This window comes from Canis lupus, chromosome 38 (genome assembly GCF_011100685.1).
Source record: "Canis lupus familiaris isolate Mischka breed German Shepherd chromosome 38, alternate assembly UU_Cfam_GSD_1.0, whole genome shotgun sequence".
Lineage (NCBI taxonomy): Eukaryota > Metazoa > Chordata > Mammalia > Carnivora > Canidae > Canis > Canis lupus.
Window position 1 is genome coordinate 24,501,360 of NC_049259.1, and position 14,681 is coordinate 24,516,040.

Consider the following 14,681-nt stretch of genomic DNA (forward strand, 5'->3'; position numbering starts at 1 on the left):
GCTGCGCCCCTGTGCGCCCCGCGGGCCGCGGCCCCTCCCGAGCCCCACCCGGGCCTGTGACGCGGCGGCCACTTCACAAAGGGGGGCCTGGCCTCGGGGCTGCGGGAGGGGGGGCTGCGGGGGATGGGGGAGGGGGAGGGGCTGGCCTCGGGGAGTGCGGGCGGAGGGGAGGGAGGGGGCTGTGGGTGGGGGAGGGAGGGCCGAGGGTGGGGGAGGGGAGGGGGAGGGGGCTGCGGGTGGGGGAGGGGGGCCTGGCCTTCCGGGGCTGGGGAGGGGAGCGGGGCTTGGGGGCTGCGGGGGGGGGGGGGGGGGTGTGAGGGTGGGAGGGCCTGGCCTTCGTGGGTTGCCGGGGGAGAGGGCTGGCCTTCGAGGTCTGCGGGGAGGGGGCCTGGCCTTCAGGGGCTGCTCCGCGGGGTGCCGGGTACTGGGGGGGCACAGGTGCACCTGGAAGGAGCTGGCTGGAGGCAGACCGCAGCGCGGACTGCGGGCATGGTGGGGGGCACGGGCCGGGCCACGCCTCCGAGGTTTGCAGAGCTCCAGGCTTGCCTCCTGCGCTGGAGCAAGCCCACCCCTGTGTGTTTTGTTTGCCTGTTTTCAACTGAAGTTAATATAGGGGTCTGCAGAAGTTTCTGCAGATTTCCTAACTCAAGAAAAGAATGAAAAAAAAAAAAAAAGAATGGAATTAGGGCAGTTCTAAAGCAGGCTCCATGCGGAGCATCTCGGGGTGTCCTGCTGTCTGGGGGTGCAGTGGGGAGGCCTGTCTGGGCCTCAGTCTCCGGGTACGGCCACCTGCAGAGGAGCGGGATGAGCAGGGGTCCTGCTGTCCCCTTCACCCGCATCTCCTGGCCACCTCGCATCAATCCCACCAGGCAGGGCCTATAGGATTGATAACAAGTCCTTAAGACAAACCTGAGACCCTGGAGGTCACCTGGCCCATGGCAGGGGTTTTCAGACTCACCCCTTTGTCCACGTCAACATGCGCCTCTCAGGACGTGCGCTTGGGGTTGGGGGTGCTGTGTCCCTGACCTGGGAGCCCACCGCCCTCGGGCCCCACTAGTGGATCAAGGCCCAAACACCCCGTGGGTTGGTCCTTGGGGGCCGGCCTTTGCGAGGTGCGTAGGGTCCTTTGCAGGATGAGGGTGAGGCCCCATGCTGGCATCAGTGTCCGCCCTGCTGGTCACGCCTCCACGAGGAGGATGGGGCTTGGGGTCCCCTGTGTGGGCCCAGGTGTCCGTGCGGCGTGACCCGATCGGGCCTGTATTTCGGGACTCAGCCGGCAGCAGTATGGACGGTCAATCGGGGAGAAAGGCCGGGGAGGAGATCTGTGCAGTAATCCGGTGGGGGGTCGGTAAGCCTGACGGTGGCCGGGGGACAGGAGGCGGTGGACAGGCCTGGCCCCGGGGCCGGGGGTGGTTCCGCCTGGAGAGGCCATGATGCACTTCGGGGAGGGGCCCTTGGGGGCACGGGAGCCCCACGACGTGCAACAGCGGACGGACGGCCTGGGAGAGGCCGGACGGGACGAGTATGGGAGGCCTCTGGGGTCGGGCTGGCGGAGGCTTCAGACCCCGGGGAGCAGCAGAGGACGGCCCTGCCCGGGCGGGACAGGGGCCTGCGGGGGCTAAGGGGCCGCGTGGTCCCCGGACGCTGCAGACAGGTGAGCTGCCTTCTGTGCAGCAGGAGAGCCCTCGGCGCCAAACCTCCAGGACCCCCGCAGGCCCCGGGATCTGGGCCTTCCGCCAAATAAAGGCCGGGGCCTCCTTTCCTCATTCATTGGAGTTCTGGAAAACACGGCAGGTGTGCTCTGATCCCATGATCCCAATTCAGGATGAAAGGGGAACGAGCTCGGTGCCCCCCCCCTCCCCGGGAGTCCCGGAGCGAGGCCTCGGGGGTTTCTATGGAACTATCTGGATGCTTCCTTACGTCGTGACTCGAGATGTGGATCGAAACTCCACTCTCAAAGTTGATTTCACGCGCTGCTCGTTCTCAGGCGGCTGCTGGTCAGCTCAACATTTCCCGTATCTGTGACGCGTATCGCCACACGTTTCTACCGAATTGCTTTGAGGTCACCTTTTCCAAGGAGAGATCCTAGGGGTCCCGACCGTGTTTCTCAAAAAGTAAGTAAATAAATAAATAAAATAAAGCAAAAAAACAGTGTTTCTCAACGGCTGGGCTACAGGGGACCTTATTAATTCTCCAAGTCTGGCCTCGGGGGCCCGCCGCACGTCCTCCTCAGGTCACCCAGGAGTACAGACGCCGCGGAGTGACAGCATCCATGAGCACTGCGTGCCCACTGCATGGGGCCACGCTTTGTTAAAAGTTTTGAAAAAGCCGGGAGTTTTTAACTTTCAGAGGCAACGCGTCTGTCACAAACCTCGGCAGGAGGCGCGGGGAGCTCAGCCGCGGGGATCTGGGGGGGGACCCTCTGGGCAGGTCCAGCCTCGGTGCCCCTCTCCCGGCCGCTCACTTCTGGCTCTACCTGCCCGTGTCACTAACTGGGCTGCCGTCTACACCGAGCGGCGCCCCCTCCTCAAGCCTCGGCTCCCGGGAAGCCGGCCCGGCCGCCCTGACCGGGGGACACCCCGTGCTGACCCGTGACGGCGCCTGCCCCGCCCCAGGACTCTGGGCCCACCGGGGGCCACCGCCAGGCGCCCCTGAGTGGACGTGCCGTGGCCTCGGCCTGATGGCAGAGGGAGGATTGGGACCTGGTTCCCGCGCCTCGTGGACTCGGAGACAGCGGCTGGCCAGCAGCACTTGCTAGAAGGGTGGCCCTGAAGCGTCGGGGGGCAAGGGACACACCAGGTTGGATGGGGGGACGGGTGCGAGCAAGGCCCGTGTCCTCCGTGGGGCGTGCTCCGGCAGGCCTGTCGCGCGTCTCCAGGGCCTGGGTTCCTCGTGAGGAGTGGTATGGACGCTGGACCCAGGTTCAAGGGGCGACCCCACGGAGCTCGGGGTCGTCCCAGGGCAGCCCTGGCGCCCAGCTGCCTGGGGCGTGAAAGGCAAGAGGCCAGGAGGGAGGGAGCTGATGGGCAAGACCAAGTCAACGCTCAGGGAAGTGGCATTTTGACCATAACGCAGGAGGCCTGAAAGCCGCCTGCGCTCCTGCCCTCCCTAAGGGGAGACACCGCGTCACCCGCCCTGGTGGCCGCCTGGCTTCCTGACACCCGAGGGCCAAGCCGGTGCTTCAGGCCCTCCACCTGACCGTCAGGAAGGCAGCCGCCCGGGCCATCGCTGCTCCGCACCCACGGCATCTGCGCGGACACACGGGGTCTCCTAAGGACCCGCCGTCCCTGCCAGGCCCCAGGCGCTGGCCCTGCCCGTGGAGGTGACCCCGGGCTTCGTGGGGGAGGAGCCCCCGCCCAGGATCCACGGCCGCGGAAAGGACCGAACGCAAGAGGGCGTGGGGGGCCTCACCCTACTGAGGCCCCCCCTGGCGCTGGACTCAGTCCCTGTCACCACCCCACACTGGGCACTGCCTCTGGGTCCCTGTGCTGCCTCATTGCCCAGGGACAGCCCACAGGCCCGGAACGCTCCAGAACATTCCAGGTAGCCGCGCGGGGAGCCCATGGCCCGACAGACTGTGACCCCCTCACGGTACCGTAGTGGGCCCCTGAGTGCCTGCTGGCTGTGACCCTGCCCCGGGGACACCCCCCATGTGGCCTCCATCACCCGCTGGCTGTGACCCTGCCCCGGGGACCCACCTGTGTGGCCTCCATCGCCCGCTGGCCGTGACCCTGCCCCAGGGACACCCCCGTGTGGCCCTGCCTGACGCCTTCCGCTTGGAGCTGACTTAACAGAGGTGCAGCTGTTGCGCCCTAACATCTGTCTGTCTCAGGGGCGCCTGCGGACGGGGCTCTGGTCTGTGTGGACGGGCTGCCCCCTCTGGTTCTTTCTGTTCAGGGGGTCGTGGGGAGAGAAGCTTCTGGACGAGGCGGGAGCCCAGCAGCCTGCTCCCGTCCCTGGCCAAGGGGCGCTTCCCTGAGGTCACCGTCCTCTCCCGCCCACCGGGCGCTGCACCCGTTCCGCCGGCCCCTTCTTGCTCCTTCCTCTCCCTCCCCGTCTGTCCTTGTGCCTTTCAAAGTGATTTTTGATCCCGCAGGGATGGGCGGTGGGCTCGCCGCGAACTGTACAAACAAATGGGTTAAATTAAACCATGTAACGAATTGAAACGGCGGAGGCCCAGCGGAGGTTTCCTGGGACCGCTTGGCGACCAACGGCACCTGCTGTCGCTGGCCGGGCCTGCTGTGCTTTGCGGCCCCCGCGGTCCCCGGGCCCAGCCCTGTCCTCTCCGTCAGGAAGGATGAGTTGCCGACGGACACCTGACGGGGCCCTGGGCTCAGCCGCAGGGGGACAAGCGGGGGGCACGGCTGGCCCCAGGACCCCACCATCCGGCATGTCAGCGGCGGCAGGGCGAAGGCGCAGCGGGCATCGGTCCCTCGCCCGCGGCCCGCACCCTCTGGCCCCCGCCCACCCCCATCATCCTTCATGCTTATTCTCCATCCGCGCGAGTCTGTTCGTTCCTCTCTCCGCGCGCAGCCGGAGCCCGGCCCGAGCCCGGCCCGTGCCTTCCTCGCCGGGAGCGTGAGCTCCCCGAGGGCGCGGGCGTTCTGTGTCGCGTTCGGGCCAACTGCAGGGCCCGTTCACAGTTGGTGCTCAGGAAATACCCCCGGAACGTGACCGGAGCGTTTTCAGGGGAGATTCAGTTAGTTTTGCAAAGTCCTCACCGGTGGGCAGGGAGGGGCCGGGGGAGGCAGGGAGGACCGTGATGGCGGAGGGAGGAGGGAGCGCTGGAGCTGGGCCGGGGAGTCCGAGGACACCCCAGGGTGAGAGACACCGCCCGCATGAGAGGAAGGGCCACTGAGGAAGGTCTTCCCCTTCTGCCACCGAGCGGCGTGTAAGTGATGCCCCCACCCGCGTCCCACCTGCCCCGTCATCTCCGTCTCCTGAGAAGGGCATCCACGTAGCATCTGCAGGATAACATGCGGTGGACCCACGAGCTGGGGGCGGCTGGCAGCCCTCACTGGCTCCGCGCCCCGGAACCCGTGGATCCATCTCCCCGGCCTCATCATCCTGCTGTGTGGGATGAGCGACACGCAGATGCCTCGTCATGAGATGCGGGCTGAACTGTGTCCTCTCGAGCTTGATGCTGGGGCCCTAAGCCCCAGGCCCTCCCCATGTGAGGACGTTTGGAGAGAGGTAATCGCATTCCAATGGGGTCATTAGGGTGCTGTCCTTGCAAGAGGACATGGAGGGGGACACACGGAGGAAGCACCCAGGCCACCGGGGGGAGATGGGGAGAGGCCTCGGAAGAAGCCAGAGCTGCGGACACCTTGACCTCCAGCGCCCCAACTCTGACGCCGAGAAAGTAGGTCGTGTTGCGCTGGCCTGCGCAGCTGGGTGTGGTTGCGGCTGCCCCAGGGGACTGGTGCAGGAGATGCCTTGGTGTACTGTGGGGGCCGCCCCCACGTTCGTCCTCCTGAGACCCGTTCAGAGAAGCAAATAATTCAGAGTAACTGGTCAGTCCCGTCATGTGCCGGCCAGAAAACGGGGACACTGGGCCGCGTCCAGACACAGGCCACATGGCGGGTGAGGAGTCCAGGGGCCGTGCGGTGGGCTGCGGCCGCTTCTGCCCGCAGAGGGGAACCCGTCCCCAGCCGGAGCGCAGACGCGTGTCCCACTACCGGGAAGATACGTGCGCCGTCAGCAAATAGCTTTCAGCTTGGTGGATGTGGTGGCGAGCAGAAAGGCTTGGAAATTGAGAAAATAAAAAATAAAGTAAGTATTCAAACTGCAGAGGTCGGTCACAGGACCTCGGAAATGTGGGGGGGCCCGTGGGACTCTGGAGCCCCCAGAGGAGGAGCTCGCGCCAGCCCCGCCTCAAGCCCGCCCGGTGCACGGCGGCCACCACCTTCGGTTGACGAAGCAGAAATAATAAATACAAGCAGTAAAAGTCAACCTGTCCCGAAAGAATTCATGAAGATGACTCCCGGTGACAGACACAGGAACAACTGTCATGACCATGAGTCAGCGCGGGAGATTTCGAGAAAGCCGATGGGAGGCAGCGGTGATTTGGCGGCGGTGTCAGACGCGGGGTTCTGGGTGAAGGAATCGCGTGGAATAACGGGGCGCCACCCGATGTGAGCACTGCCTGCGGCAGCACCTCCAGTCCGCCCCTCCTAGGGGGCAGCGGGGGCGGCCAGTGGCTGAGTAGGGGGTGCGGGGAGGACGGGAGCCAACACCCCGGCTGCCTCGGGGTGCACCCACCTGTCCAGGACTCCCCTCTCCAGGTCCCCCCTCCTGCAGGTGCACCGACCATCCCCTTCCCCCCCACCCTGCGGGACGGCGACCCCCTGGGGCGCACCCACCTCTCCAGGCCTCCCCTCTCCGGGGCCCCCTCCTGCAGGTGCACGGACCACCCCCTTCCCCGCGGGACAGTGACCCCCTGGGGGGCACCCAGCTCTCCAGGCCTCCCGTCTCCAGGTCCTGCAGGTGCACAGACTGCCCCCTCTCCCCGCCCCCCCCCCGCGGGACAGCGACCCCTGGGGCGCACCCACCTCTCCAGGCCTCTCATCTCCTGGTCTCCCCTCCTGCAGGTACACGGACTGCCCCCATCCCCCCCCACTCTGCGGGACGGCGACCCCCTGGGGCGCACCCACCTCTCCAGGCCTCCCCTCTCCGGGGCCCCCTCCTGCAGGTGCACGGACCACCCCCTTCCCCCCCCGGACAGTGACCCCCTGGGGGGCACCCAGCTCTCCAGGCCTCCCGTCTCCAGGTCCTGCAGGTGCACAGACTGCCCCCTCTCCCCGCCCCCCCGCGGGACAGCGACCCCTGGGGCGCACCCACCTCTCCAGGCCCCCCTCTCCGAAGGCCCAGGCGGGGCGCGGGGAGGCGCGGGCCCGTGGGTCCCGGCCGGGTGGCTCAGGCCGCGGGGCCGGCAGGTGCAGGCGCGCGGGCTTCCCATTGGTCCCCGCCCGCCCCGCCCCCGCGCGCCCCCGCCCCGCGCGGCCCCGTCCTCGGCGTCGCGCTCGCGGGCCCAGGTGTCGGGCGCGCGTCGGGCCCGCGTCCCCGCCCCCCGCGCCCCAGCGCCCCGGGAGCCGAGGGGGGCGGGCGCCGAGGCTGGTCGCGCCCAGATGCGGGTCGGGGCGGCGCGGGGCGGCGGCGGCAGGTGAGCGCGGGCCCGAGGGGCGGGAGCCGGCGCCAGCTGCCCGGGGTCACGCGGGGCGGGGGAAGTGCGGGGCCCGGTCCCCCGCGGCCCGGCCGGCCGCCCCTCCGCTGTCCGCGGCCTCCTCGGGCCGCGCGTGCCTGGGTGCGCGGGGGGCGGGGGCGCGGGGGGCGCGCAGAGGGGCGGCCGCGAGGCCCCGAGGCCCGGGCACCGCCGCGTCCCCCCCGCCCCGCTGCAGGCGCCTGCGAGCCGGATGCGGCGCGTGGAGGAAAGATGCATCCTGGAACGACCCCGAGCGCGGGCGCAGGACTCCGGGAGCCGCCGCCGCCGCCCCCCCGCAGGCTGCTGGCCGCCGTCCTGTGGATCCAGCTGGCGCTGTGCTTCGGGCCCGCACAGCTCACGGGCGGTGAGTGACCGGCCCGCGCCCCCGCCCCCGCCCGGGACCCCAGCCCCGCAGGCCGCGCGCACGCACCTGCGCGGGGCCGCACCTGGGCCGGGGGCCGGGGCGGGGGCCGGGGCGGGGGAAGGGCTGCGGCGGCGGCGCGCGGGGCCTCTGCCCGGGGTGCGCCCTCCTCCGCGGACACACGCGGCCGCCCGGGGCCCCTGGCGAGCCTCCCGGGGCTGCGCGCAGGCCCCTGGCCCGGGGAGGGCTCCGGGGAAGTTAACTTTCCGCCTCCTTGGGCGGGAGGGGGGTGTTCCCGCAGGTGTGCGTGTGCAGGGGCACCGGCGGCGCTGGCAGGTGTCCCCGGGCCTGACCCCCGGTGCGCAGCGGGGAAGTCAGTGCGCGGCGGTGGCGGGGAAGCAGGTGCAAGCAGCCCCGTCTGCAGCGGTGGCTCGTCCTGGGGTCCTGGGTGCTGGGGGGAGGCCCCGGACGGAGCCCCCGCTGCCTGCGCCCTGGAGCTCGCTGGCGCGGACCTGCGGGAGCACAGACTCGCCTTGCAGAGCTAAACTGCTGTCCACGTATAAATAAATGATGATTGATGGAAAGCAGGTATTGGTGGATGTAAATAAACCATTTCCTGTTTTAAGATGTTGCCCTTCTAGAGCAAAGGCGCGGAAGGAAAGACCCGAGGGAGGCGTTAGTGGACGTATCGGAGGGAAGACAGGTTGGGGTCCGACGCAGGGTCAGGGCCGGGCGCTTAGATGGGGCACCCGGGGCCCAGGCGAGGGTAAGGCGCCGTTTGGGACGCGCCGCAGAATTAGCATGGGGACACTTGCTTCACTGTAGGGACACCGTTTGGCCTTTGTTGGTTTTCTAACAAGGGGTGACGTGTTAATGCTCTTATTTTTATAGGAACGTGTGTGAGGCGGGCGGCCTGGCGCGGCGTGCGGGGCTGTGGTCATGGCCTCTGCTTCTCAGCTGGGTGGGCACAGGTGGGCAGGAGAGCGCCGGGTGGGGCTGCGTCTCCCCCTTCCTTCTTCGTTCCCCCCCCCCCCCCCCCGTTCTCACTCTGAGCCCTCAAACCAGGTCCCTGCTCTCCGTGCACCCCCGGGCCGTTTCTCCCGTTCAGGCACCGGCCGTCGGGGTTCACCTGCGGGGCTCTGGCCGTGGTCACTGGGAGGGCGAGCTTCTCAGCTGGGCTGTGCGTCTGGTTCTGCTGCTCCTGCTCACAGAGCCCGTCCTCAAGGACCTCAGAGTGCCTTGAGCTCATGCCGTCCTTCACCCTGCACTTCGGAGGGAGGGAGGAGACCCGAGCACAAGCATCCGGAGCCTTGAAGGCCAAGGAGGGAGAGAGGGTTGCCCGGGACCCCTGGGCTCAGGGCTGCTCCTTCTCAGGCGCCCACATTGCAGAAAGGCTCCCAGCACCTGGGTTTCACGTCGTCGAACTCCTTCCGGCCGCGAGGGTGGTTGCAGGGAGCGTCTATCATTTCCAGATTGCTCTGTGCTTGGACACTTTGGGTGGCGGGGGTGGCGGGGACGCTCTGTGAGGACACTACAGGGCGGGGACTCGCGTGCAGGCTCCGGGACGGACGGCAATGCCAGCAAATCCCTGGTCCGAGAGCTGCGCATCTAAGGCTTCGATGTGCCGACCGTCCCGTGGGATCTCATGGAAAGGCAGGTTCTGCTTCAGGTCCTCTGGGGTGGGGGGCGGAAGATTGCACGTCTCCCACACGCTCCTGGGGGATGCGTTGCTCATGGTTCAAGGACCACGCTGAGGCATCCTTAAAACATTGTTTCTGACCCCAGACTCGCTCCCAGGTACTAAATGCAAGGGCCTGCTGAGGGGGCAGGGGGTGACCAGAGGCCTCATAATCTTCCCATGAGGCACAAACCTGAAAACTAGCCCTCCCAGAGTGCTTTCCTTTTTTTTTTTTTTTTTTTGGTTCACAAAAAAAGGTGCATGTGTAATAGATGCTGTTGTAAAATGTGGATTTTCATTTTTGATTGCTTTCGGTGGAAAAAAAAAAAACAGCACAGTAGTAAGAGATAATCTGAGCTAAGAGGAAAAAAAAAAGCGCGTGTCCAATGCAAGTATTACAGGAAAAGCCCAAGCTAGAAAGGGAGAAATTGAGAGCATTCGACCAAGGGGGGAAAGAAGTCCGTCAGAAAGGAGGAGCTCTGGCCTAGAAAGGGAGACCGAGGAGGGAACGTGTGGGGCTGAGCGGGCTCGAGGTGACTCCCGGGTGGCTCTTTCCAAGGTGTCTTTTGTAAGTTAGGGCAAAGGGCCCGCGTCTGGCACCCCAAGATCCGATGCCCGTAGAGGACTAACAGCGGTTTACAGGGATGCTCGGCCGTGCTGTCCCCGGGGTCCGCGTGGAGCATGCAGCGGGGTCTGGGCTGCTCCTCTCCCTCCAGAGACGCACGGGCTGTTTGCCTGGAGGGAAGGGGGCTCCGGGTTTGCCCTGCAAGTCAGGCCCGGAGGAGATTCACCGGCACAGCCCGGTGGGGTCAGGAACGCAGGCCCGGCCCTGGCTCTGCGGCTCCAGGCCTTGGGGCTTCGGCCCTCGGAAGCCTGGTGGCCTCACTGTAAACGGGGATGCTGCTGCCTGACTCCAGGGGTTGGTGCGCGGCCGGAAACCGTGGAGGCACTCAGTGGGTGCCCGGGAATGAGGGGGCGCAGAGTGTCGGGCAGTCCAGGCCTTTGCTGTCTCCGTTCAGTAAATAACTGGGAGCCGTCCACACCCTGTGCCGAACACCTGCCAGGCCCTGTGGTGTCCAACGTTCTCTTACCTACAAGGACGCTCTCTTATTCTCTCTTATTTGTCCAGGGAACAAATTTACTTCAAAACACCCAGAAGTGGCAAAGTCGCTTTCACGTTTCCCTGGCCGCCGCGTCCAGCCCTCCCCATAGAGCGGTGTCACCCACTGGCCCGCAAGGCCCCGAAGGCAGGACCTGGGTTTATTCGCCTGGGTCCCCGGCGCTCAGCACGGCGTCCGACACACAGGCAAGGCCCAGCTGACGCTGACTGGCGGCTGGAAGGAGCCCCGAGTTACTGCCATGCTGTTGAGAAAATAATGACCGCGGGCGATCGCAAAGGTGCCAGAGTTTCAGGGCCGTTGAGACCACTTCCGTTTGGAGGTGGCCTACGAGGTTGGAGGAGAATTCAGGAAAGGTTCTAGAGCAAAAGGGCCGTTAGGCTGGGAGCTGAAGCTGACGGCCGGGTGTTGGGGCAAAGCAAGGAGGGGAGACACTGTGTGCAAAGTATGGAGGTGGTCATGAGGTCGTCTGTGCGGGTGAGTGGCAGGGCTGACCTAGAACAGCACACCTGGGGGGTCAGGAGAGGGGGCTGACCTAGAACAGCACATGCAGGGGGGTCGGGAGGGGGTGCTGAACTAGAACAGCACACCCAGGGGGGGTTGGGAGAGGGGGGCTGACCTAGAACAGCACACCTGGGGGGTCGGGAGAGCAGGGCTGACCTAGAACAGCACATGCAGGGGGGTCGGGAGGGGGGCTGACGTAGAACAGGACACCTGGGAGGGTCGGGAGGGGGTGCTGACCTAGAACGGCACACCTGGGGGAGGTCCAGAGAGTGGGGCTGACCTAGAGCAACACACCCGGCGGAGCCACCGAGTTAGGGGGACTAATAGGCTGGCCCCCTCTGCTTCAGGTCCTTGGCAGCTGGTGAGGATTCCGAGGGTGGGCTGCAGGCCTGAGGACTTGCTCTGGGGCGCCGGGGGTGCTCGACTCCTCCGAGCCCCGTTGGTTCCTGTTGGTGCCTGCAGACCTGCCCTTGGCCCCCTCAGCCCTGCCCCCGTGTCAGGGCGGCACCTGTGCGCCGGATGCAGCCCCTGGAGGTGTCGTTGTGGCCACGGCACTGGGCTGTGCACCCGCCGGGGGTCTCGGGCCTCGATTGGCTCGCTGGTTCCGAGCCGCCCGTCTCTCGGAGTCTTACCGAGGGTGTTCTTACCTGGTGCAGTGGGAGCTCTTCATGCCGCATGACGTCTAAAAGTCACCACGTCACGCTGCACCTAGACCATAAACGAAAATCCCAACTTCTCAAACTACAAACGACGTCTCTTCAGCAAAAGGCCACCTGAATATGTGTGAGCAGCACGGAAAGTGTTTGATTTATCCAAAAGGTGGAATCTGAGAGCTCTGGAGGCCTGCGGAGGATTTCCTACAGAGGCCGCCCATCTCGGCTGCCAGAGGCCCGAGCGACGAGGTGGAGGGAGGCCATGGTCCTGTGGCTCTGGGGTGCTGGACGGGGCAGGGCAAGATCTCTGTCCAGTAAATATTGACTGGATACGTGCAGAGGAGCACCCGCAGCCTGTCCTTCGGCATCGAGGCGTAGTTCAAAAGCCTCCGAAGGCCTGGAGACCTGCCCTCAGCCGGGGAGCTCCGCGGCGGATGCGGCCGGCGATCCTCAGGGGTGACGGGCGAGGCTCAGTCCCTGCTTGGCTGGCCCCGTGGCCTTGGGCAGGCGCACGGCGGGCCCCTGGCGCCGTCCTCCCCATGCCGCCGGCCGGCTCCGATTCTGTGACTACAGCACGGTGATGGCTTCCGACCTCCCATGAAGCCGGTTCTCTGCCTCGCATCTCCCCATCGGTCTTCGGTGAGTGCTTGCTGTATACCCTGGAGAGACACAGCAAGGGACGCATCCTGCTCCCAGGGAAGCACGCAACGGAGGGCCACTTTCTCCTCAAAAGTCCAGATGCAAAACGCTTGCATAAAATTGTGTTTTCTTATGTATATATATAAAGATTTAGAGAGAGAGAGAGAGAGAGAGAGAGAGGCAGAGACACAGGCAGAGGGAGAAGCAAGCTCCATGCAGGGAGCCCAACGCGGTACTCGATCTCGGGTCTCCAGGATCACACCTTGAGCTGAAGGCGGGCCACCCGGGCTGCCCCATATATTTTTAATTCAGTGCAAAACTTAGCATTATTTATTGCAAATGATGACAAGGGTGATGTTCCCAGGCGACTTTCCTTTATCCTTGTCTCAGTTTGCAAGTTCGCTTGGTGTTTGACAATCAGAATAACCACAGGTAGCAAAAGAGACCACGGCTCCTTGTCTCTGCACGCAGGGCAAGAAGGGGCAGATAAATAGTTTTTCCAATTTGTTTGGAAAACCAGCCACAGCATTTAGGACAGACACCACAGAGACGTCAGAGACACACCGTCTTACGGATTCCTGGTCCGTCCTCACAAGGTGAGCTGCTCACCTGTTGCTAAGCATGGGCGCCTGGGAAGGGACAGGGCGGGTGTCAGCCCGGCCACGCCCCGCGTGGTGACGGTCTGCGAATCATCCATGCAGCGCCCCTGACTGGGGACCTTGCAGCCTCCACCCCGAGTCGGGCCTGCACGCGCCCCGAGCCGGACCCCGCCACACCTGCCCGAGGCTGGCAGGTACGGACCCGTAGTTTACAGACGAGGAAACTAAGACAAAGAAGATCCAGCGCCCAGCAGGGGTGTAGACGATAATGTGGTCAGTGTGTATCAAAGCAGAGGAGGCGGTGCCCGGGGGGTCACGCGTGCGGGTAGACGCTCCCCCCCGAAGGCCAACGTCGAGGTGAGAATAGGGTCTGGTAGCTGATGAAATCTGAGCTTGCTCAGCGTGCTGCCCAGCGGGACACGCGATGGGCTCGGCCTAAGACGAGGTTTTAGGGAAGGACTCGGCCCGATATTTCTTCTTGCAGGAACAGGTCGCTGTGCTACGGCCAGACAGAAGGAATTATCCTCCCACGAAGAAGACAAACAAGCGAGCAGCTCACGGAGAGGGAAGGAGCGCACTTCCAAACGGCTTCTTAACTGAGTGTTGTAATTGCTTTATCAGTCTTCAACGAGGTAAACTGGGGGCACCAGGGAAGTAAAACGAAAGGACCCTTGACGTCCTGTGGAGACGACGCGGCCCTGGGAGCTTCGCGGGGGAGGCGGCTCCGAGGCGGCCTGTGCCCTGGGTGGGCCGTGGGCACTCGGGCGGGCGCACCTGCCGCACACAGGCCCAGGCTCCAGGGCGGACTTGTATTCTGGGGGGCGGGGGAGGGCGGGAGCTGTAGACCTGACGGATGAGCGCTCGTCGTTGTCCCGGGACGCTGGGGTTTTCAACAGGGAGGATGAGCGAGGCTTTCTGGAAATGAAGGTTTGACCTGCTGTGTGATGTTTCTGTTTGAAATTGGTGACTTTTATCTCGTGGAATTACCAGTGCGGGAGTAGAGCTGGGTCGGGAGGGTCACTCCTCTACGATGTTGGTTCTCTTCACAGCAACGAACCCAAACAGGTCGTGTTTACTTTGGTCTCTGTGCAGGAGTGCGGGGGGGGGGGGGGAGTGTGGTGACTGGGCGGGGCTGTGGGTGCTCGGTGCAGGGGTGCGCGGGAAGCATAGACCGTCCACAGAGCAGTGCACATGCGTGTTCACAGACGCGCAGGACGCAGGGGCGCTCGAGGCCTCCATGGACAGCTGGCGGCGTAGCAGCGGCACCAGGGGGCTCGGGCCACGGGACCACACGTGGAAGCATGTACAGAGCGAGGTCCACGAGGGCGACTGTTCCCCCCTCCGGGGCGCCTCCTCCCCACACACCCCTTGCACTTCCCTCTCACATGCTCGTGGTTGTGGGGGACGCTGCCCCGTGTGCACTTTCCAGGCAGCTGCTCTCAGCGCCGGGTCGCGCGCCCTCTGTCCGGCCGTGTCCCCTCCCTGGGGCCTGAGTGCTGTGCCGAGCTCCTTTCTGGGGATGGAGCCGCGCCGCTCGGGGTGCGGTGCCTGGGCCTGTGCAGGGAAGCACTGCTGGAGGCGTGAACGCCCAGCCGTGGGCACTGGTTCTGGGACCAGAGCTGCCCAGGCCGCCGCCGGGGAGCCGGGATCGTGGCGGGAACCTCACGCTGGCGGGCGCAAGCCGGGGGGTGTCGGCCGCCTGGCCGTGGTCAGGTCACCAAGCCCCACGCGGAGGCCGTGCTGTGACGGCAGTTCAGGATTTAGGGGCGAGCATGGCCTCGGCCTCTCGGCGTCCTCGGAGCCCGGAAACCCGCGCTTCCCTGCAAGGGCCTGGGCCCCACGTCGGCTTTCCTGCTGTGGGCACCGGCGGGCTTGGAGGCGGGCGTGCGGCTGGCGCTGGTGCCGCTGTGGCTGCCGCCTGGACCACG

At 65.7% G+C, this 14,681-nt stretch overlaps 1 protein-coding gene across 1 annotated transcript in view; it reads left to right on the forward strand.

Annotated features, from left to right (window-relative positions):
• The first annotated feature begins 7,108 nt into the window (after positions 1–7,108).
• SUSD4 (sushi domain containing 4) overlaps positions 7,109–14,681 on the forward strand; it is a 46,461-nt gene continuing 38,888 nt past the window's right edge. Inside the window, exons 1-2 of the mRNA XM_038586417.1 lie at positions 7,109–7,162; positions 7,398–7,565. Coding sequence (XP_038442345.1) covers positions 7,433–7,565 — 133 coding nt within the window. The 5' untranslated portion in view covers positions 7,109–7,162; positions 7,398–7,432. The remainder of the gene's footprint in view (positions 7,163–7,397; positions 7,566–14,681) is intronic.